Source organism: Xiphophorus hellerii, chromosome 6 (genome assembly GCF_003331165.1).
Source record: "Xiphophorus hellerii strain 12219 chromosome 6, Xiphophorus_hellerii-4.1, whole genome shotgun sequence".
NCBI lineage: Eukaryota > Metazoa > Chordata > Actinopteri > Cyprinodontiformes > Poeciliidae > Xiphophorus > Xiphophorus hellerii.
Window position 1 is genome coordinate 28,404,006 of NC_045677.1, and position 23,056 is coordinate 28,427,061.

The following is a 23,056-nucleotide window of genomic DNA, read 5'->3' on the forward strand; positions in this document are numbered from 1 at the left end:
TTTTATTCTGCCATCGTTATCATTTAAGGAATTGTTCTGGGTTATTGCAACTAATTCATAAAGTTTTGTAGTTTATTAAAATTTGGTTCAAAAAGTTTGAAAAACTTGGAATCTTGCAGCAGCAGCATTTTTCCAAATATTAACCTTCAGCATGAAAGTTAGAAAAATGTACAGGAAAATGTTAATATTTCCTCTTGAAAAAGTCCATCCATCAGTTTGAGCATAAATCATCTGTCAGTCCAAACATCATCGATACACAGACAGATTTATAAAATATGTTTTAGCATTGTAGCTTAAATGTCTGTTAGCTTGATGCTAACTGAGCAACAACTAAGATTTCTGGCAACGCAGCAATTCAAAGAATCTTTGAAGGAAAAAAAACAAAATTTCAACAAGTGAGTTTTTCTATAGTATTTTCAGAAGAGCAACATTTTCGTTAAAATCATTTCTGTCTGATTTCATTATGCAAAGCTTCATAAAGGGATTTTTCTGGATTATTTCTGGGATTAAACTGAGCAAAAAAAAGTTCTCGCTTCCAGCCTCATGCAGCATCCACACAAGTTGCTCTCATCATCATCATCATGGTTGTTTTTAATATAAATCTTTTCACCCTCACACAAATTGCACATTTTTTAATCATCTCCAATGGACACACAGTCAGCAGTGGACAACTTACTGGTTGACATCTTCCTGGCTAAAAGGAGGAGAACCGAAAGAAAGGAGACATCTAGCTGGATCTTACCACCACTTTACTATGGCATGCATAGGTTCAGACCTTACTCAGAAAGAGACAACAGACACTTCGTCTAAAGATTTCTTTTTTTTTTCTGACTGCTTGTGAGCTGCAAAAAATAAGGATAAAAAAAGAGGAAAACAGAAGATGATACAGAACAGATTAGTTCCACCTGGATGAGTTCTGGGAACCAGACGGATTAAAACACAGCGGAGCCGTTTCCTTCCAGAACCGATTGGTTTAAAGTCGCTGGACGCTCGGGCGACCCGTCGGGTTTTAGAAACGGTTTCTTTTCCTGCTCCTGTTGTTTTCAGAACATGATACTGCCACCACCGTGCTTTCCAGTCGGTTAAATCTCATCACTGCAGTCAGAAACTGGATGTTCGATTCAAAGAAGAGATGGTTTCGTTTTTCTGGAGCTGCTGCTTCTATATAAAGGTTCATCTAGATCTACGCTGACTTGGACCAGGAGCTGATGAATTCAGATGTTTATGATCAGATTCTTCAATCTGCAGTTTTAAAACCTCAAAGATAAAATATCATCCTTCATGAATTTCCTTTGGATTTGCTTCAACTTTCAGACCTGAGATCTGTACTTTGGAGCAGGATTAAGAGAAACTTTATTCACATTTTCATTGTTTTTATGATTTTGTTAAATATTCAGAATAAACACAGAAGAAACTGATTTAATTTAATGTTGGTTTATGTTGAGATGCACCTTCAGTAAACTAAAAAATGAATTCATCCGTTCATCTCTTGTTAATTTATCAAAGCTTTATGTATTTAATCATCATATATTCGTTAATTTCTCTTGAGTGTTAAAGATTTAATCAATGCTGGAGCAAAAAAAATGATCAAAAAGCTCAAATATCACATTTGACTTAATTATTTTATCTTCCATTCTGTTTTGGTTGCTTATGGTTCTGATCCGTTTGGCTCTGTTGACTTTAGCTCAGCGTTCATCTTTGGTCAAACCATAAAATTTGATGAATCTATCTGAAGTATTTCTGAGTTTTTCCCCATAAATGAATCCAGACCTGGAGAGTGAACTTCTTCCAAACATCTCCAGGATCTAAAAACGCTGAACAAATCCAAAGTTTGCATCATTTCTCTTCCTACATTTCACTCTTCAGTCTCAAACTTTAATTGTTATTAATGTTCTTTGAACTGGTTTAACTTTATCTTTGTTCCTTATTTTCATCAAAGTTGTTATGGATGAATTTAAACAGCATCAAACCATGAAAATGATTCATTTTATTAAATTTCTCCAATCTGCTATCAAAACATTAAAGAAGAAAAAAGCTCAGATTTTAGAAACTAAACAGTAACTAATGTTGATGGTGCAGAACCATCAAACTGTCAGAGGTTGGAAATAAATTCAGGATGTTTAAAAGATGAAAAACTGATTTAAAACCAAAAAGTTTCTCATTTGAACAACATATTAAAATTAACATGAAGTGTTTTGGCTACGAGTCTGAAAACTAAATTTAAAGTTTAAATTTAAACATGATTTTTATTAGAAATATAATAATCAGGATGAACACAGACTCTGGTTTGAGGTTTATTAAATAAATGTAATAATTATTACTTTGTAACAATGTAATAATTATTACATTATTACAAAGAGCTAATTGGCACAAAATGTAATGGTTCCTATGATTTTACTCCATTCTGCATTAATTACTTAATGCAGTTTTTGTGACGTTTTATTAGATTTTGAGCCAACTTTTGTTACATTGCTACATTGTGGCCATTTATGTTGAATTTTATCAATCTAGTTTTTATTTTAGGCAGTTGGAAAATACTTAAGTTAGTTTGGGACCAAAATCTGTAATTAATTTTTATATTTGGAATTGTGTAGATTATTTTTTTATAACTTCCAGATCCTCCTAATTATTTAAGAGATTAAGAAAACAACTAGCTGCAGCTCTAGAGGGATTTTTAAAAATAATTTCTTTTAACTTGTAAAATCAGATTAAGTTAACTTTCGTTTAAGGTTTCAAGAGATTTTTAGTTATTGTTTTCTCTACAGTTTTGCATATTTTTCAAACAATCAAGGTGGAAGTGAGCTCTTTCTTGGAAAAAATGTGGAACTTAAAGTCCGTTAAAGGGTAATCCTGCCTGGGAGTACAGGCCTCAGGTCTGTGGGTTCTGATCCTAACCGGGTTCTGATCCAAACCGGGTTCATGTGTACGGATATGAGGCACACATCAGCTGATTGGTTGGAGGAGAAACTAAACGCCACTCTGGCTCCTGAGTTCTTCGGGGTCAAAAAGCAGAAAATAAACCAGGAAAACAAACGATGGCTTTAAACAGCTTCACAGCCGAGAGCGCTGGGCCTGACGTAGTCGTCCCTTTACTGCCTGCTCAGAAACCCTGGAGCCAAACTGGACACAACCAGCCTGCTTCAGGGGTCTGCTGGTGTCAGGAAAAGTATTAAAGGTTTCTCTCTCTTTTTTATTATTTTGGTAACTAAATATGTCGCTCTATTGATATATTTCCACTTTGTAATATAGAAACGTTTACATGTACACACGCTGGTCACTGGGGAGTCGGTGGAATCGGGACCTTTATTATAATAAGTCGGTGGAACTCGCTCTGGCTGGCGCTCAACAAATATACTGTGAATGCAAGTAACAATAATTATAATGATAATTAGAATAATAATAATCATCATCATTATGGTCTGCACCATGCCTTGTAAACCTGGAAAACAAACAAACTAAAACCAAAACAAGAGGCGGCAGGTGACCCCTCCTCCACAGCGCCCCCTACCCACAAACTGCTCAAAAAAAAAACAAACAAACAAACAAAAAACTAAACAGAAGATTAAAAACGGGACAGTCGAGACTTGCAGATTCTCTCCGGCTTCCTCGAGTTCCCGAGTCCAAAGCGCCGGGCCTGCGCCGCGTCCCGGGGTGAGTGGAGGGTGGGGGGTGCAGAGAGGGTGGAGGGCTGCGATTGGCTGCGGCGGCAGAGCGCGTCCTCAGCGCTCACTGGGAACCTTTTTTTTTTTTTTCTTAAAGTTTGATCAGGTTTTTTTGTGTTTCGGCTTCGAGTCACGAGTTCGCCTCTCAGAGTATTTCTTTTATTTTGAAAGCCAACCCCCCCCCACTTCCTCTCCCTGTCAGAAGGATGCAAACATGGCCGCCTCTGAGAGACCAGGGTGAAGGTTATTATTTACGACGATGGAGGTGGTCGGTTCGTTTTAATGTGGCGATCTCTGAAGGTCCATCCAGAAACGACCTCTGACCCCGCCGGGTACTCCAGCAGCGAGGGGAGGAAGCTTTCTGGGTGAGCCTTCAGAGTGTGTGTGTGTGTGTGTGTGTGTGTGTGTGTGTGTACACGTGTGGCTAGTGCAGGTAATCGTCCACAGAGGCGAAGGCGCAGGAGCCGATGCCAGTCCGTGCCATGATGGCGAGGCACTGGGCGGCCTGGCCCACGGCCTGAGCCAGGGGGGGCTGCTTGGGGAGGTTGTGAGTCTCTGCAGACAAAAACACAGAAGAAGAGAAAAACAATGAATTAAAATAACACAACTCCAGATTTATGCTCAACATGTCGCCCGTAGTTTGCATCATGCAGAGCTTTTCTCTGATTCTGCTGCTCAACATTTAAATGTTGTTTTATGCTTTGCTAAAGTTTTTACAGCCCAGAAATCTGGTCTTTATGGAAGAGTAAGAAAAAAAATTATTGATAAAACTTAAATGGTTAAAGGAAAATCAGCAGAATGTGCCAGATTTTCTGATCAAGCATCAGAATAATCAATTAGTAAAATAATTGATATCTGAAGCTCTATAACAGCACCCTACTCCTGTACTCTGATCAGTCGGATCCGCCCGGTTCCGGCCCGGTTGGAGCGGACCCCCCCGGTTCCGGCCCGGTCGGAGCGGACCTACCTAATATTGCACTGTTGAGAGTGGAGCAGACCGGCTCTCTCTGGACGGCGTCCAGCTGGTAGCCCACCGGGCTGCTCCAGGGGTCGGAGTACGCCAGCAGGCTGAACGCATCCTGCAGCAGAACACAAGAAGAAGAAGAAGAGACGACCGGATCAGAACACAGAGGTTCTAACATCAGAACACGACCAGGTTCTGCAGAATCATCATCTACATGAAGATCAGAGTCTTTGTTGCTGCTCATGTTCTGGATGTTTTATAATCATCTGTTGAATCTCAAGACGGATTTAAAAACTGATGATTTCAATAAAAAAAATAATATTTTGGTTCCATTTTAAAGAACACAGTTTGTCCAAAATATTTGCTGGATTGTCTTTTTTTCCACAATGTAAAAACACCTTTTCTGCAGAAAACGGAAAAAATGTTGACATTTAGTTGAGAACAATCAGAGGAAGAGCAGTAAATAACCGGGTACGGTTTCCGAACCTTCAGCATCTTCTTGTTGGCGGAGTTCTTGCCGCATTCCCGGCGGAGGTGTTCGCTCATGCTCTGCAGCTCCCTGCCGAAGTGGATCATCCTCTCGATGGCCGCCTGGCTCCCGCCACACAGCTGCCTCTTGGACTGGGCCGACTCCACCTCTGCAGAACCGCGGCCGGTCCGTCATGCAAGACATGCAGAATTTACACGTCACCTCAGTGATTTGGAGCTTTTACAGTCCAGGGTTTAAAGAACAGCTATGACCAAACGGTTTCTGCTGTTTTGTTGCGTTTGGAGTATCTTACACGCAGCTCATCGTTACAGTCTGACGCTGGAAGAGAAGCTGCTAACATAGAAAGCTTCATTAATCAGGACTGAAACTCTCGACAGAAACCAGGCAGCAGCACGGATGCCGAATGTTGCGTTTAAGCATCGAACCCACCCATGTCTGCGTCGCAGTCGTCGGGCTCTGTGGCGTGTTTGGAGGTGCCGTTCAGAAAGCCGTTGGAGGAGGACTCGGTCACGCCGTTGGTGAAGTGGTCGACCTCCATGTCCACATCGTTACTGAGAGGAAACAGGAAGTGGAGTGAGAACGGCGACGCTGCGTTCCAGAGAACAAGGAAACAACCTGACATCTCATCTGAGATCATCTAAAGTGAAAATAATCCCTCTGTGAAAGAAAGCGCAACTCCACCACCAGACAAATTTAGAAAACAAAATGTAGGGCTGAACAGGGGTCAGAGGTCGTACCTGGTGAGGGGCTGCTGGCTGCGGCTGCCGTTCAGGCTGACCTCAGAGCCCTGCAGGGCGGCGCCAGAGCTGGGGGGGCAGGGCTTGTGACTGAGGGGGGAGGAGCTGTGGCTCTTATTGGACGTCACGCCGTTACAGCAGTTGCTGTCAAACCCTGCAGAGGAAAAAAAGACAAAGGTTGAAAATATTAAACAGCACATCATATAAATACATCAGCTCCACTTATATTCTCAACAAGGAGAGAAAAGTAATCCAAGTTTTTTTGTTGTAATTAATATTTTTATGGCTGTGTTATGTTAAATGCGTCATCCGTTGTGTGTGAAGCCCAGCTGATGGGGGTAATAAACTATAACCAGTAAACCTGCCGCGCCCAGCAGGGGGCGTACCTGTGAGGTAGGGCTGGGAGCTGCTGGCTTTGTGGCTGGGGCTGCTAAAGGGCCGGGGGGAGCCGGGGTAACTGTCCTGAGACTTGGGGCTGCGTCCCCCGAGACACCTCACCTCGCTGTCCGTCCCGTTCACCATCTCTATGAACTGTCTCACCCTGGAGACACAAAGGGGCGATCAAGGAGACGACATTTTAACTACTGACAAAAAATATAAAATCTGATTTTTAAGGAGAAGTTCTGGAATCAGGATCTGCATCCACATTGGTTATTTTACAGAAACGGCTCCTCTGAGTCGTACTTGAGCATAAAGAGGAGGTCTGGGTTCCTCTCCAGGAGGTTGGGGTACAGCTGCTGGGTGGTCTCGATGGCTTCGCCCATTCTACCCGACAACACCAACTTCTGGATCTCTGCAACCAACAAACACGTCAGTTAGAGGAGACATTTCCTTTGTTTCCATTAGAAACCCGTTCATGTTTTAGACGTTTCTAAACTGATGTAAATCAGAGTTCGTTCATTTTTCCCACAGAAAATTCAAGAGCTTTTCAAGAACATAAAGTCAGCAACAGCGAAAAAACCCAAATGATCTGAAAAAAACCATTTCAATTCACAAATAAATGACCATTTATTACCGTCATTAATAATGTGGACAATGGACAAGGTAAATGAAAACATTTTATGTTTTGAAATGTCTGTCGCACACCTGATTGCTCCGAGAACAAAACACTGATTTAATGTGTCCAATAATTAATCGAACTATTAGAAATAATTCATATCCTTTATTTTAAAACAATCCAAACAAATCGTATTAAAGTAAACGACCTTCCTGCTCAAATTGAATGCTTAAACACAAAATTAAAAAACAGTTACAAAAATATAATAAAAAATTGTTTTTGCAAAGTTTTCTGGCATTTATTCAGTGGAAAATATTCTGGAAATTTTAACTGAACTAAAGGAAGAAAAGTTTAGCGTCACACGAGAAAAAAAAAACAACTTTTAATTCAGTGTATGAAAATATCTGGGTTCAAATGTAAATTTAGACTTTTTATCACACGTTGCATTTTGAATATTAAACATGTTCAAGGCTTTGTAAAAAAAAAAAAATCAACACTTTAAAAACCTTGAAAACACAGAATTGAAATTCAAGCATTTTCAAGGACTCCAGGCAGCCACTTGAACCGTGTTAAATATCTGAGCCGTCAGCAGGATTCAGCAGAACCACCTGGAGCCCCGGTTACCTGGACCAGGAGAAAACGAGAACATTTCTCCTTTCTCTGTTGTGAAGAGAACATTTCCTGAGCTGCTCCCAGGCGGAGTAGGAAATAAACTCACTCTGTCTGTTTTTGATGGAGGCGAGTTCCTCGTGCACGGCCTGGTCGGTGGACTTGGCGAAGGCTTCGGCGGTGGCGCAGTAGCTGTGGTGCACCAGGTACGAAGCCACCATTCTGCAGAGAAACCAAACAGACTCAGCGGTTAGAGACTCGATGAAACTCCTTTAGATCTGTAGGGAAGCCCAAAGTCTCAATGTCACGAGATTATTCCAGCTCACAGCTGAAAAAACGGTGGGAGTTACCTGCTGTGTGTTGCAACGGATATCAGCCGTTTATTAGAGCTGTAACCATCAGGAGTGTAGGTGTGTTTTCACATGAGGAGTTTAAAACTAAGCCTGGTGCAATAAATCAATTAGTTGCTTGATAAATTGCATGGCCATTTGTTCCTGATTTCTCTTTAACCAAAAACTGGATCACAAAAGTTTCCAGTCTGCTGCATTGGTTCCAACTACAAACGTTTTTAAAAGGACAATTTGTTTACAGACACTTTTATTTATTTATTTAGCTATATGAAATGTCTTCCAGTGCTAAATGCTTGTTAGAAATGAAAGTTTATTGATCTTTAGAGGCTGTAGTTGAATTATTTTGCCGTCACCAGGAAATGAAGCCACCTTCGCGTCACTCAGAGGATTTATTTGACCATTTCAGAACCTGAAGGCTCATGATTTTCTCAAGATTTTCTGATTTACTCTTAAAAAGAATGAAACTGAAAGCAGAAACTAGTTTGCACCTTTTCTATTAGTCAACAGGAAAACTAGAAGCACATTACAGCTGAAAAACAGACCCATTAAAAACAGGAAGTCAGTTTGTAGGCAAAGGAAAGTCTGCATTTGTTCTCACTTCCACGTTGTTTTCCGACTCCAACTAAACTGACCAGCTGATTTCTTACATTTCTTCACAGAATCTTCTCTTAAAACAAAAGGTTTTCCTCTTTGTGTTACTAAAACAGGTCTGTTTGCACCCAGCCTCCCTTCCAGCTGAAATCTGCACCAAATGGAGATTTAATCGGTTCAGGACCAGCCGTCACTGCAGCAGCAGACTAATCCCATCAGTCCAGCAGATCCGACAACATCAGACTGATATCATGTAATCTGAACAGCAGCAGGCTAGTAATGCTCAACTAAAGCTACAACATAATAACCAGGAAAAAGTTCTAAAACACTTTTAAGAACCAGAAAACTGAACAAAGAACCTCTGAAACATCCAGAACAGAATAATTTGTCTTTGTTTCCTCCTCTGTTTAGCTTCAGTGGTTTAATCTTCTGCTTCAGGATGAATCACAACTATTCATGATCTTTAAAAAAAAAAAAAACCATAAAAAAAGTCCCCCATGTAGTCGAGCCAGAGAACAGAGAAATTTAGCGACATGTTGTTAAATCTACCCAGAAACACTTAAAACATCTGCTGTTCCTGCAGGAATCAGTAAAAGTTTATGATGTTTGAAATGACAGATTAGACGGAGAAATGAAATGTTCAAACAGTCAGTGAGTTTAAAGGATGACGCTTCATTAAAATTAGCAGATAACTGCATCATTAATGGAAAATATAAGAAAAGTCTTATACATAAGACATAATACGCCTTATATCTGAACCAGCAGCAGATGAAGATGCTTTGTTTGGACCAAAGCAGGGAGAAAGTTTCAACAGAAACAAAAGTGATAAATATCCGTCAGCCAGCAGCCATTTTGTGTGTGTAGACAAGCAGCACGGGGTCAAAGGTAAATCAACTTTCAACTGCTTCTTCACGTCAATTCAAAAATGTTTTATTTCAAACATGAATTTGTTCCATTATTTCACCTTTAACATGGGAAGAAAATCTTGTTATAAGAGACGATCTGCCAGTGAAACTGATACTTTCTCATCAGTGTCGACTGAAAAAGCTCCTACATTTTGCTGAACAGTTGGATATTTTTTTCTCGTTTCAAGTATACTAAGATATCTGCACTAGAAATTAGACTAAGAATACTTGGTGTGACTTTGTGTTTTTGCAGTGTGATGTCTACACTTTAAAACAGAAACGATGAAGGCAGGGTGAGAAGCCGCCCACTTTAGGAAACTAAAAAACTTTAGCAACTAAAAACAGCCACTATGATCAATGATTTGAATTCTGATTGTCCCATTAGTTTTTACATGACGACGGTTCCTACAAAACGTTCAGAGAAGGACTTTCAAGCTGTGAAAAGGTTTAAACGGGAAGAGTTTGGTGTTTGAAGCCCCTTACTTCTGGATCATGGACTGCCACTCGCCCTCCCGCTCTCCGATGGGGCATCTGTCGATCTGGGCCTGGATCTTCGTCCTCCACTCTCGCATGTAGTCCTCAATGTCAAAAACGAACGGGTGCTGGCCGAAGTTTGCGTCCACCACCTCGCCTGGCGTCTGAAGGCCGACGGTTGGGTACAGGTTTGGCTGCAGAGGACGCACACAGCCATGACGGGTTAAATGTAGGTAGAAGTGGAGGAAACTGTTAGGAATTTAATCTGGACAATAAATCAAAACAGGAAGTAATGAGAGGGAAAAACAGGAAAGAGGAAAACTGAGGAAATAACATTTTCACTGCAATTAACCTTAAAATACATAAAATACATCTTCAGCATAAAATCCAAAAATAAAACTGGGAGAGATGAGAAAAAAACAGGTCAGGAGTGGTAATTATTTTTTTAAAACAGAATAAAAACAAATGTTTGGTGTAGATTTTCTGTCAGGAAACTCTGATATCGTAAGGAACTTCAGATATACATGAACTTTATGCTGATGCATATTTATGGAATTAAATGTTCTTAAAATAGAACAGGAACATTTGTACTCAAAAATGAGCCTTTCCAAGATCCCAGAATGAATCTTGGAATAGTGGGAATTCAGACTGGGAAAGCTGGAGGTTCAGAATCCAATATGGCTGCTGTGCAGAAATTACAAAAAAGCTGCAAATATGAACTGCACATTTGCACTTAGTTTGCTTTTCATCAAACCACATGAGCTTCACTTGTTTACATTTATTTTTAGAAATGGGACAAAACACATTAATTAACATCTACATGTAAATACATGAGATTATAGCCAGATGGCTAATTATCATCCTATTGGCATGTTGAGGTTATAAAGACAGGACTAGAAAACACAAAACTACAGAATAAGAAATGCATAAAAAGAACCTTAAAATCAAAGTATTTATCTCATTAGAAGTGAGATAAATACATTGATATAGTTTGTTTTGCTAACAGCAGCTTAGAAAAGAAATCTGACTGATTCTCCAACCAGAACAAGACTGACTCCTGAAACAAAATTGAATGCAGCATAAATGCAGTGAATAAACGCTGGACGCGTCTCCGTCACACTCGTCTTTGTCACAGATCAGTTGCCAGAAAGGTCAGCCGTGCCGAGGTGACGCACTTCACTGCACAACTCTGGAGGAACATGAATGTCAGGCTCAGAGCCAAGTCTGTTGTGCAGCTCAATAGATCACTGTTGGGGCCAAGGCCACTTCTTCTCTGAGAAAACAGACCCTGTGTTTTCATTTTAACCCGAGCATGCAGGGGAAAAAAACCCTTTTCATTCTCAGCTCAGTTAATGAATGCATGAATGTCAAAGGAACCTCTGCCTGCTGGGTGTAGGAGTTCCTCACCATAACAAAGCAGGAGGAGGAGGATTGAAAAAGGGCAATAAAATCTCTAAACATTCAGTTTCAGACTAATTCCCACTGGGTCATGCAGTGATCCTCTGGGGTCTTTCGTACTCGTCTATGAAAGTCATGTCTATTGTCCTGGAAAAAGTTACTGTGGAGCCGCTACATACCAACAATAATATTTTTATAATCTGCAGTAAGGATATCCCCCTTTATGCCTCAATAAATAACATCTTTTAGGTTGGAGCTGCTTTGATTTGATCACGGCTCATAAATCCGTCATTCCCAACAACTCAACTGTCTTACACAAGAATAGGAGCTTAAGGTTTCAGAAAATATCAAAATTATACAGAATAAAGATTGTTTAAGTAGGAATTTTGACTCACTGGTGAGAAATTGCCACTTATGAATTTTTCATTTTTGGAAAAATCAGATTTCTTTTTGACCAACGCACTCCTCTGGGCTTCCGTAGTTTATGACAGCTCCCCCGGAGAAACTTTTTGGAAATATTGTTCTCATTTGTAATTTGTTTTTAAACTAAAATAAAATCGGAAATTGGATTTGGTAGAATTAAATAAAAATCAGAGATTTTACTTAACAGATAAAAAAACACTCCGTTCCCAAAGCGTATTAAGTAATTTTTAAAAAAGAAATTTAGACTGCATTTATTATCTCAAGTACAAAATGTAAAATACTTATATTTGAAAAATAACAAAAAGTGTAAAACATAAAAACTAGTGAGTTTGACTTTCTGACAAACCATTTTAGATGAATTATTAACAAAGCAGGTTGTTTTATACCAATCAGTAATATGCGAAGGATTTATTCTTGAATAAATAACATCAAATTAAAAATTTTCCATGAGCAGGAACATCAGATGGGTTCCTACTCAAAAGTTCAACTTTAAACCAAGTTATTTTACACAGATTCTCCGTCTTTAAACGCAGTTTGTGATTTCTGAAAGCTCCTTATGATTTGAAAAGATAAAAACTCAGTTATCTTAAAAATACTATTAAATCTCAGCATTATGATCAAATCTCTCTGATCCCTGGAGGTGGGATAATTCAGAGAACCATGATAAATGTCTCACCTTCTCGCCCCCCGTGGAACTACTTTTAAGCAAAATATTTTTCAATATTCACAATTTTTTTAAATAACTCGTACTCTTGAGTAATTTAAACAATGAGCAGTTTTACTATTAACTGAGGAAAGAGTATGGCACAGGGCTGTCACGTAAAAATGATGCCTGGGAAGAAAAACTAGTAAATAATGAAGAGCAAAGAGCTTTTAGTTCAACAAAAAGCTGAAAATATTAATAAATAAAACAAAAAGGATTCATTAAAAATTCAGCACTTCCAGCTTGTGGATCTCAGCACATTGTGATCCAACAGCTGACCAGAGCCAGAGGTCAATAACCAGAACGCAAAACATCCTCTGAACTAAAACTCCCACAAGTCGTCATAAAATCCACAGAATACAAGCAAATACAAACAACATCTGTTGAAACAGCCAAATAAACCATTAGCAAAGAAGAAAAAGCAACAGAAGCTGGTACTTACTGGCAAGTCTGTGAAGGCGATACCTGCAAAGAAAAAACAGAAAGTGTCAGCATAAACAAAAGTTTCCTCTCCATGTCGGAAAGCAGCAGAAGGCCTCAGTCTGTTTACATGGGATCATTATCTTTCAGCTGTAGCTTAATTTAATCAAAGCTGTGCAAACCAGGCAGACTGTTTCAGTCATGAAGAATAATCTGGTTTGCAGCTGAACACAGATTTCTACAGCGGAGAAATTTATCTGGAAATCTGGAATCTGTTCAGGAGAAACCAGAGTCGTCTTCTCTGCAGAAACACCCTGCAGTTCACCAGTTTAACATTTAACTAACTGGGTTTAAACCAGAGTTTGTGACTGGTTTGTGTCACTGCTGCAAATATGAGCTGAAGGATGCACAGCATAAGGAGAAGAAAACGTGACCATTTGATGTAAACGTGCTCAAAATGTTTTAAAGAATGGGAGCTCCAGCCATTTTATTTGTCTTCACGCTTCACAGAAACGTTGCTTCAGGGAGTTTTAAAGGTCTTTTTGGAAATTAGCTTCGGAGAGAAAACGACGCCCCCTGTGTTCATGTGGACGTATGGAGATCTCAGAAAAGACAACTGACCAACTGTTAATCAATAGTTAACAGTCGATTAATAGTTTATAAATTTGTTCCATTCAATTAACTGATGACATCCTCTCAGTGTTGTAGATTGGCCTCCATCCAAAAGCAGCAAGTTGTACAGGAAATAATCGTGGCAGAGGCATCCCAGAACAGCAAAACAGCAAAATGCACACCGTCTCTTTGTTCATGTTTTTTTTTTTTCCCCAAAACATCTTTTGGAAAAAATTACACGGGTCAATATTTGGCAAAGATGAATTTTTCTCTTTGGTATTTAAAGATCCTCTGGATTCAAAACAAATTCGTGTTTTTTAATTGCTTATCACTTAATTGTTAGCCAACCCATCAACTTCAGATTAACTCATTTGAGAACTTGCATTCCTACTTTATATTTAATTCAACAGAAACATTTCAACTCCGTTGGAACTTGGATCAAAGATTTATTTAAACATTTTTCCTCTGTGCAGAATTCAGGGAAGTCATTGTGGTAAATAACGTGTGAAGCTAAAACCAGAGAAAGTCTCAGAGCTCCAACCGATTTGATCTGCAGCTAAAAGCTTCAAGAAGACGACAAGCATTACAATCTGTCCCTTTCTGAGCTGAACAGAGCCGCAGGCAGCAGCGCATGTGACCAGGACAATCAGCCCATCATGGAGGTATGCAGCGCTATCTGGCTTTGCAGTAAAGAGACCCAGAGCCACATCAGTGCAGCTCCGCTGTTTGTTCCTTAAAGTGGACCCAAATCAACTTCATCTGCACTCACAATTATTGTTTTGTGTAAATATACAGACAGTTTTGCTTAATGCCAAACAATAAATCTTGACGTTCAGCTTAAATATGTTTTAAATATGTGATTCTCTCCTGCAGCCGGTGCAGATTCAGCCTTTTGACCAGATTCCCAGCAGCACAGAGAGAGAAGCAGCCGTTTGGTTTCAGGAAGTAAAACGCATCCAGTGAAACAACAGGAACGTAGTTATGGATCCTACAGCGGGCCAGAACGGGCCCAGAGCGGGGACACAGCGGGGAACAGAGCGGGACCAGAGCGGGGACCAGAGAGAGACCAGAACGGGGACCAGAGCGGGGACCAGAGAGAGACCAGAACGGGGACCAGAGCGAGACCAGAGCGGGGAACAGAGAGAGACCAGAACGGGGAACAGAGCGGGGAACAGAGAGAGACCAGAACGGGGACCAGAGCGGGGAACAGAGAGAGACCAGAACAGGGGCCAGAGCGGGACCAGAGCGGGACTCACCTAGGCTGTGGCCGTTCTTTGTGTAGAAGCAGGTGTTGTTGATGAGGTTAACGCAGCAGCCAATCACGTCGCCCGTTGTAAACGTGGGGCCGTAGGGTTGCCCGGTGCCGGATGAGCAGAAGGAGTGGCCGTCGTCGCCATGGTAACCATAAGAGTGCTTGTCCCAACCTGAAGGAAGAAAGCAAAACGAAGGTGAACGGTGGGAAGGCGAGACGCAGTGATGATGCAGTCAGACAACAGATTTCATCAACAGGAGGAAATCAAAAAGTAATAAACACTGGAAGTATTTAAAAAATATATAAAACTCTTGATGGCATCAGAATGAGGATCAAAGAGAGTGTCTGAAAGAAAACTGCTGAGGTTGCACCTGAATCAATCTGCATAATTATCAATGAGCAGCAGCCAGAAACTCTGCAGGGAAACAGAGAGTCCAAATATGTTGACGAGGCAAGAAAAATACCACAATTCATGCTTCAGCACGCTCCGCTGTCTTTAGTCATTAGAGGTCGTAATTGGTAACGGGACAAAAAGGCAGCATCAGAAACGTGGAGGGATTTACAGGCTGTATTACCGCTTCTGATAGTCTGGTAGATTCAGCTCAACTGGGGATCAAAGTTACAACATTTGTTACATTTTCAGCTGCTGTGGTTCTCAAACCAACCAAACCCTTTGAGAAACCTGTTCCCCTCCTCGCCTCTGGGGGCGCTGCACCAAGAATAACTAAAGGAAACGACAAAAACCTCTGAAGAAAACACCGAGTGCAACTTCCTTCTTCATTAAATGTAAGCAGACATGAAGTGGCGTCAGATTTTAGCAATTGGACGATTAGTCTTTGGTTAAAAAAAAAAAAAAAAAAAACACGAGATATTTCTACCACTAGCAGAAATGGCTCATGGTTTTTTTGTCTAGCATGTTTGTTTTAGTTTCATTTACCCAGAATGCCCTGCGCTGTAGTCTGCTTCCAGCTTTTAGAGCAGTCTCCGGTTCGCTCCGCATTCACATATCCATTCAAATCGCACCGGAGTTTAAAACCGAACACAGACCGAGGTTTGCAGGCAGACGAGAATTTGATTAGCATTCACACCTCAACAAACGAACCGGATTTTCTAGGCAAACGGACTGGAGTCGCATTAAGTGGACTAAACTGGGGTGGTGGGAATGATGAACCCCACATCTTGCTGAAGGACTCTTCTGGGTGATTCTACTAAAAAAAAGAAGATAAATAAACCTTTGCTGTTTTTACCTGGTATGTTCTTAATGATAAAACATACCATCCTATTCACATTCAGGTTTTCCTAAAATGAGGGTTTTCTAAACAATCCAACCTTATTTTACCCAGCAGCTAGCCTCTTTTAGTTGCATTTACCCAGAATGCAACTGGCTTTAGTTGAGCTAAAGCCTGAGCAGTTGACCTCATATGGCTGTTATTTGTGCCGTTCCTTTAACAGGTGTGTCCAGTGTTTCCTGTTGGTTTTTAATGAGTGACGAACATGTCCCAGTTTCCCTGAACTGGAGCTAAACTTGAACCAAGTCCATTGTCCTCTGAAGAGGACGCCACTTTCAGCCCCGCTGGCCTCAGGCCGCTGAGGCTGGACGTTCCAGCGCCGCAGCACAATGTAATCCAGCCCGGCCTGCATGCGGCTCTGCTGCAGCCGTTCTTCAGTTACCACTCCTTCATTAGCCTCCATCCATCTCTGGCCCCCCTGTTATCTCTGGGTGGGTCCAGTTTTAAACTAATGAAAGGCTGTCTGGGCTCCTGCTCGCTCTGATAACCTCGCTGGATGACGTTGATGAAGCGGTGCCGTGTCTTATGGACCCGCTCACAGGAGGAGAACCCTCTTATAGAAACAAGAAGTGGGTGACTGTCTTAGAACTGGATCAGAGCCGGGTTACGGCACCCAGAAATAACACCCAGGGTGAATTTAGGATCTATTTTGTTAATTTAAATCTGTAAAATTTGCTCCCTGAAAACACATAGTGCTCTTAAAAAAAAATTCACATGTGAGATAATTGTCAAGACTCCAGTTTCATAAAGAAGGGTGATTCTTACCACTAAACTTCATAGTAACTGCATTTAATCATATTAATGGTGCACTTATGGGACAAACGGTGGCGAAAATAAAGAATACAACAATAAATTGGCCCAGATTCCCTTTATCTTTACAAATCGGAGAACGGCCGACGTGAAGTCGATCTTATCTACTGATCTCATCTAAAACATCTAAAATTCATCCATTGTCCTTTTTTGAGAGGTTTGACTGACCGACCGGCCCACCAGGTCAGGTCTGCATGTTTATAGTTAACAATAGTCACTCCACTTTTATCAACTCAGCAACTTTCTTGCTATGTTTAGCAACATTTTAGAAGAGGGGAAAAAATTTAATAGAATCAGTATCAAAATGTCAGGCCTTTAAAAAAAAAAAAAAATCAGCAATCAACCAGAAAAGTGGAATTAGTGCACCACTAGAGAAAATAATTATTCCAGACAATACAATCAGTTTTTACAATTTTAAATACCAATAATGAGAATTTATATATTTTTAAAAAACTTATCTGGGCTGCACAATATTAGAAAATACTGCAATGACAATATCAAGTGAGATATTTCCTCTCTAATCTTCCTAATCCATGTGACCTTTAGCATTTGAGTCTAGTGTGAGTTTTGCAGCCATGACACTCTGTCCTACTAGCTAAATGTTGCATTAGCATAAATTATACAATTTCAGAATTTACTAACTAAACCAACAATTACTGCTCTCCAAACTGTCCTTTGCGATACAAATATTGTGATGACGATATATTCATGATTTATTGTGCAGCAACCCTGCTGACGGCAACAATAAAGCTCAGATTCAAAAGCTGACGTCTAATCCGCAGCTTTAGTGCGTTTCTGTTTATTTTCTGGGTAGTTTGAGTGAGAACACAGTCGGCTGAACGACTTTCCCTCGTTCGTCTTCCTGCTGTCTGCAGCAGCTCCTATAAACACCGTGTTCCAGCCTCGCCAACAGAGAACATGCAGATGTAATCAGATAATTGAAGTTTCCTCTCAAAGAGACGTTCCTCCTGCTCAGCAGAATCCTCACAAGCAGAAGAAAACCAACAATTACACACACAGTGAACTTACCAGGGAGTCTGTTCATATTTACACCCTGAGCTGAGAGGCCGATCCCCATGTAGCTGGAAGAAGAAACAACAAATAACTCAGTCCTGACATGTAAGACACAATGTTTATAGAGGACACAGAAGAATAAAAACGCTCCTATGGCTGCAGCTGCTTTGATTCCTGCTGCACTGACTTCAGTTCATCCCCGCTTACCTGAAGCTCTCAGCAGAGAGCCGTTATCACGGGCAAACATTCTGGTTCAAGACGGAGGACAAAATGGTTTAAAAAGGAACAAAGAGGGAAGATGAAACTCAAGTCAGTTTGTTTCAAAGTGTTGGCATCATCAGCACAAAGGTTAAACTAACTTAAGAAAAAAAATGTAAAAACCAAACAGAAAAATGCTTTTAAGGTTTTTTTTTAATGTAATTTTCAGTTGGTCTCAGTTTTTTTGTGGTTAACCAGATCAGTGAGCTAAACTCTTTTTTTTTTTTTTTTACACCAACATGTCTAAACATGTAGACCAGTGGTGTTCAACCTGCGGCTCCGGAGCCACAAGTGGCTCGTTGGACCTTCCACAGAGCTCTAAATGAAAACATGTAGGACCAACCATTTTTAAGAAAATATAGATAAAAACAGTAAATGCTGATTTTTGCAACTGAACTACATTGAATTTCAACAAGATTACCATAAAACTATTTTGCTAAACTATAAACCAGCATTTCTAACATTCTGTTCTGTTGCAGCCAAACTATGACTGAAACGTTGCTTTAAAACAAAAAACAATGTTTGAGATGAATTCTGTCTTAATGTTATAAGATTTTCTTCCACACCGAGACGCTTCAAACAAAGCCGACATGTTGGAGCATAAAACTGAACTGCAGCGTCGTTTTTATTTCCAGCGTTGCTCCAGAAAGCTTTGCAGCTTTTCTGCACTTCCTCCAACACATAACAACAGTTACACATCAAAACAGAAAAATCTTTGAGTCATGTATCATTTTTCTTAGATCCTAATGTTAGGCTCATCTTCAGAAAGTTGTGACACTTTATAAAAGTTAATGCAAAGCAAAGTTAGGGTTATAACCATACAAATATTTTTGTGTCTAATCACAAACATAACTCAGAACCAAACTATACAGATTCAGAGCTTTGATGTCAAGTCAGATAAACCAGAGTGGAGTGACAAGCAATATATTGCTTTTTGATTTTTCTTAGTCAGCGCTTCTCATTTCAGGTCCTCAGGCCCCCTGCCCTGCATGTTTTAGATGTGCCTCTGTTTCACAACAGCTGATCCAATGATTGCTTTAGGTGTTCCTCTGCTGCCACACACCTGGATTGAATCAATGGGTGATTAGCAGGCCTCTGTAGTACTTGATGCCTGCAGAAGAGGTAATGCAATCATTTGGATCAGCTGTTGTAAAATAGAAGCACATCTAAAGCCTGCAGAGCGGGGGGCGCGCGCCGCGAGGACTGGAATTGATAAGCACTGATCTAAGTGTTGTTTTTAATTTAATCTTTTTTTAACATGATTAAATAATTCCTTACCATTATTTTTGTTGTTTTTTAAGAGGATTTAAAACTCAATAATTTTGTGATGCTTAGCTCTAAAAACCACAGATTAAAAACTGGATGTTTCATTTCTGCAAACTCAAAATCTAATCCAGACATTTTGTTTGTTGCTTGCTGCATAATCTGGGAAGAAGTTGGAGATTACTGGCCTTTAATCTAACATAAAACATAACTTGTGCTTTTATTTTTCTAATAACTTATTAAAGAACAGTCCACCATCCCAGATGAGAATATTATTAGAGTTTGAAGGTATTTTTTTCATTTGGAGGGTCTGAAGCTAATTGCATGAGAACTCGGCAGGAGGAGCCGTTCTTCTTTTAAACATGCAAATTAAATCATTCTATTATCATTTCAGCTTAACAAGATAAAACTCTGCAGGACTAAAATAAACATTCTGATGCTTAATGTGAAACAGAGGGGATTTCTTTCCATCTAATAAATGTACTTTCACACAACTTGCAGAGTAACGATGACTAAACTTCTATAATGCAACAACTGCAGTAAAATCATTTCTTCCAACTGTAAGTTGACAGAAAACCTTTATGTCAATTAACTTTACAGTCAGTTTAAACTAGATCAAAGCCACACTTCTGCAATATTTAGCTGTCTCTTACCCATCTCGGCCTTTACTGATGATCTTCACCTCAAAGTAGTAGACACCGCAGGCGGCGGGGATGGGGTGGGTGGCCCGCACAGACGCAGCATCCTTAGGGGTTTTCCCATGACCTTGGAAGGAGTAAACAATGTTTTATTATTAAAAATAAATGTCTATCAGGTCAACCTCCTATAAATAAAGACGAAAAGCTTCTCCTCAACTACAGTAAAGCCTGCAGAGGGATTGTATGCAGATTTAAATTGATCGCTGAGGTGTTATCCTCACTGATAACGAGAAACCCAGATCACAGGTATCTGATCCAGCTTTCATCCCGTCACTACAGTTTGGACTCGGAGCCAAACCCACTAATAAACCTTTAACAAATCAGAGCAAGAAGTACTTTAAATGTTTTGCACAATAACCAAAAACATACATGAAGCTGAAATTATTTTTTACTGTAGCTGGTTCCTTTATCTCTAATCATTTTCTCCTGTCTTTGCTAAAAATGTGAGATTTCTATAATAAAACAAAAAGAAAATCAGATTCAACGCTTCTGGTTATTTAAAATAGACTTTCTCTGTAAGATGTGGTGAGTTTACATGTATGGTCTGAACCTCATGTACTGATTTGTGAACCTGCTCATGCTGGCGGTCTTTAAAGCTAACATTAGCTCAAGCAGCTGGATGAGTGCATCATTAGGGGTCAAATATCAGCCATGTTTACACGGCTGAATATTAGACAGGAGCCGTTTGGAGCCTTTGCAATATGTGGACAACAAATATTCCCAACATACTGAGTCATTGCAATGACGAAAGCAACAAAATATGCTACATTTACAGTTCAGGTGGTTGCTTTGTTTGTTTTGCTTTTTCTTTTTTTGCAATTAAATCACTTAAACCCAAACTACATGATGAGGATTTAATGTTCATATTATAGGAGGCTGCCTTCTGTGAGCAGTAAATGTCAGCTCTGCTCCAGGCTCAGATTGCAATAAAATACCTAAACCCACATGCAAATTTTTAGATTTGTTCTCCTGTCCAAAGCTTCTGAGATGGAGTCGCATTAAAGAAGCATTATTAATTAATTATTAATAAATGATTAAAGTTTGTAATCTTTCCAGTAAAAATAACTTATGTCTTCCAGGAGTGAGAGCAAGATTTGTTCTTGTTATAGTAAAACTGTTTCATTGTATTAAGTTGATAAAATAACTGGTTTTCAATATTTACTCCAATCTCTAAGCATTTTTATTTACAGTGCATTTGTGTAGTAAATCTGATGATTCAACAGTATATTACCAAATGCAACACAAAAATGTTATTTAGCATAAACACTAGAAGGATACATTTCTCCTTTATTAATTTCCTGTTTAGAAAATAAGTGCACACTAGAAAACTTTCTAGTGTTTTTTTCCAGGATTTCCAGATTTCTAATGATTTTACTGTAAATTGATATTTAACAGTGAAGCCTTAAGATTTGATAAAAGGCTTAGTAAAATACTTACAGACTAAATCCAAAACAAAAAAGCTTTATAAAGCAGATCCTAAACAAATAGGTCTTAATTAAAACTAATGACTTGCAAAACAATTTTATATAAAATCAGCAGATAATTGCAGATTTAAATCTGGAAATATGCTTTGCTCCCCGGAGATAAAAAAAATAAAAAATACAAGCTTTGTATTATTGTGTGTAAGGATGCTGAACATTTGCAAGCTTGCTATGTAGGATTGGAGTGAATTTGTTGTGGAAAGGGGGAAAATATTCTGGCTGCAACAAGGAAGAGGATGTGTGTGTGTGTGTGTGTGTGTGTGTGTGTGTGTGTGTGTGTGTGTGTGTGTGTGTGTGTGTGTGCAGAGGCCCGGTCAGACCCAGAATAGCAGAACACACCCAGGAAGCACAGTTGCACCTTTTTTTTTTTTAAAGCCCTAGCCTTTTCTTCTAGGCCTACACCTAAAACCTTCACTATGATAGCTTTGCTAGGCAACTAGCCCAACCAGGATGTCAGACAAGACACTTGATATTAAACCCTCAGCAGCAAGGAACTAATCTAACATGTCATCATGGAGGCTTGAACCTAACCTCGACATTTGACACTATTTTCTCACATTTCTAATCAACCTGTAATGCTAAATTAGCCTGCTACAGTTTGGCTTTTTCTGACCTGTCTGAAACAGATACAGTCTGTATTCAATCAAAAATGTTTATTCTGGTAGGTTATTTATTAAAGAATATGACAGGTCGACGGACTGTCAGCACAGGAAGCTTCACGGAGACAGTTAATGGGGTTGGCAGGCTGGTTAACTGGTAGCAGCGAAGCTAACGAGCAGGGAGGTGAATTTTGGCAGCGGCTGCACCTCGCCAGCTGGTCGGGTTGCAAGATGTCCTCTCCGCCTTGTTGTTGATCAGGCTACCCAGCCTACTTTGTTTTTAGCCACAAACAGCAGCTGCCTTCGCTAAGCTAGCTGTGAAGTTAGGCTAGCATGTTAGCATAAACTAAATAAAGTGACAAACTCTGAACGTGTCTTTTTGTCATACCTTTATAGTGAACGCGGAGGTTGTTCTGAGACAATCCGATGTAGCTAAACTTGTCCTTCGGGCTCCAGGAGCGTGGAAGCGGGGTCTCGTTTTCGTTAACGGCCGGATAGAGCCGTCGAAGTCGCTGGTTTAGCTCTTTTTCCTGCTCGTTCAGAGCCGAATCTCCGTGAACAACGACCGACATCAGAAACCCACAGCCCGTCGACTGTCCAGACATGGCTACCACACGGCTTTTGGTGAAGTGGCTTGTCAGTAACAAGCCAGAACTGCTGGAGTCGGTCAGTGTCGAGTTTTAAAGGGGGGTTAGCAAAGCTAGCTAGCTAGGAGGCTAAGCTAACTGGCTTCGCTGGTTCGTATTGAGGCTGCCAGAGCTGGTTAGCCTAGAAGCTAACCTGGCTAACGTGTTTAGCCGAACTGATCGCTGAAATGGCTCAGGTTGACATTAGCTGACACAAAGCCACAACATAGACACTACGGAGAACAATATCTGCAGGGAAGGATCTGATGAGAGCGGCTGAGACACAGACGAACGGGTCCGGGTGGATAGCAGGTAACAAAAGCGTTAGTCCAGGCGGATGGACTAAAGTATAATAAGCTCGGCTAGGCTCGATCTTTTGTTTGTTGTCGGAGCGTGTTCCGCGAGTCTGATTGGCTGAGAGCAGCTCCACT

General features: G+C 40.2%; 1 protein-coding gene across 1 annotated transcript; it reads right to left on the bottom strand.

The window, feature by feature from the left end:
• Positions 1 to 572: 572 nt before the first annotated feature.
• Positions 573 to 23,015, bottom strand: ranbp9 (RAN binding protein 9). Its single transcript, XM_032564459.1, has 14 exons — positions 22,388 to 23,015; positions 19,875 to 19,986; positions 17,716 to 17,768; positions 14,592 to 14,759; positions 12,746 to 12,768; positions 9,789 to 9,973; positions 7,569 to 7,681; positions 6,538 to 6,646; positions 6,240 to 6,394; positions 5,854 to 6,007; positions 5,546 to 5,667; positions 5,113 to 5,264; positions 4,630 to 4,741; positions 573 to 4,217 (listed from the first exon to the last, which is right to left on the bottom strand). The coding sequence occupies exons 1-14, from the start codon at positions 22,602 to 22,604 to the stop codon at positions 4,087 to 4,089; spliced, it is 1,806 nt and encodes a 601-aa protein (XP_032420350.1). The 5' UTR covers positions 22,605 to 23,015; the 3' UTR covers positions 573 to 4,086.
• Between the last annotated feature and the right edge of the window lie 41 nt (positions 23,016 to 23,056).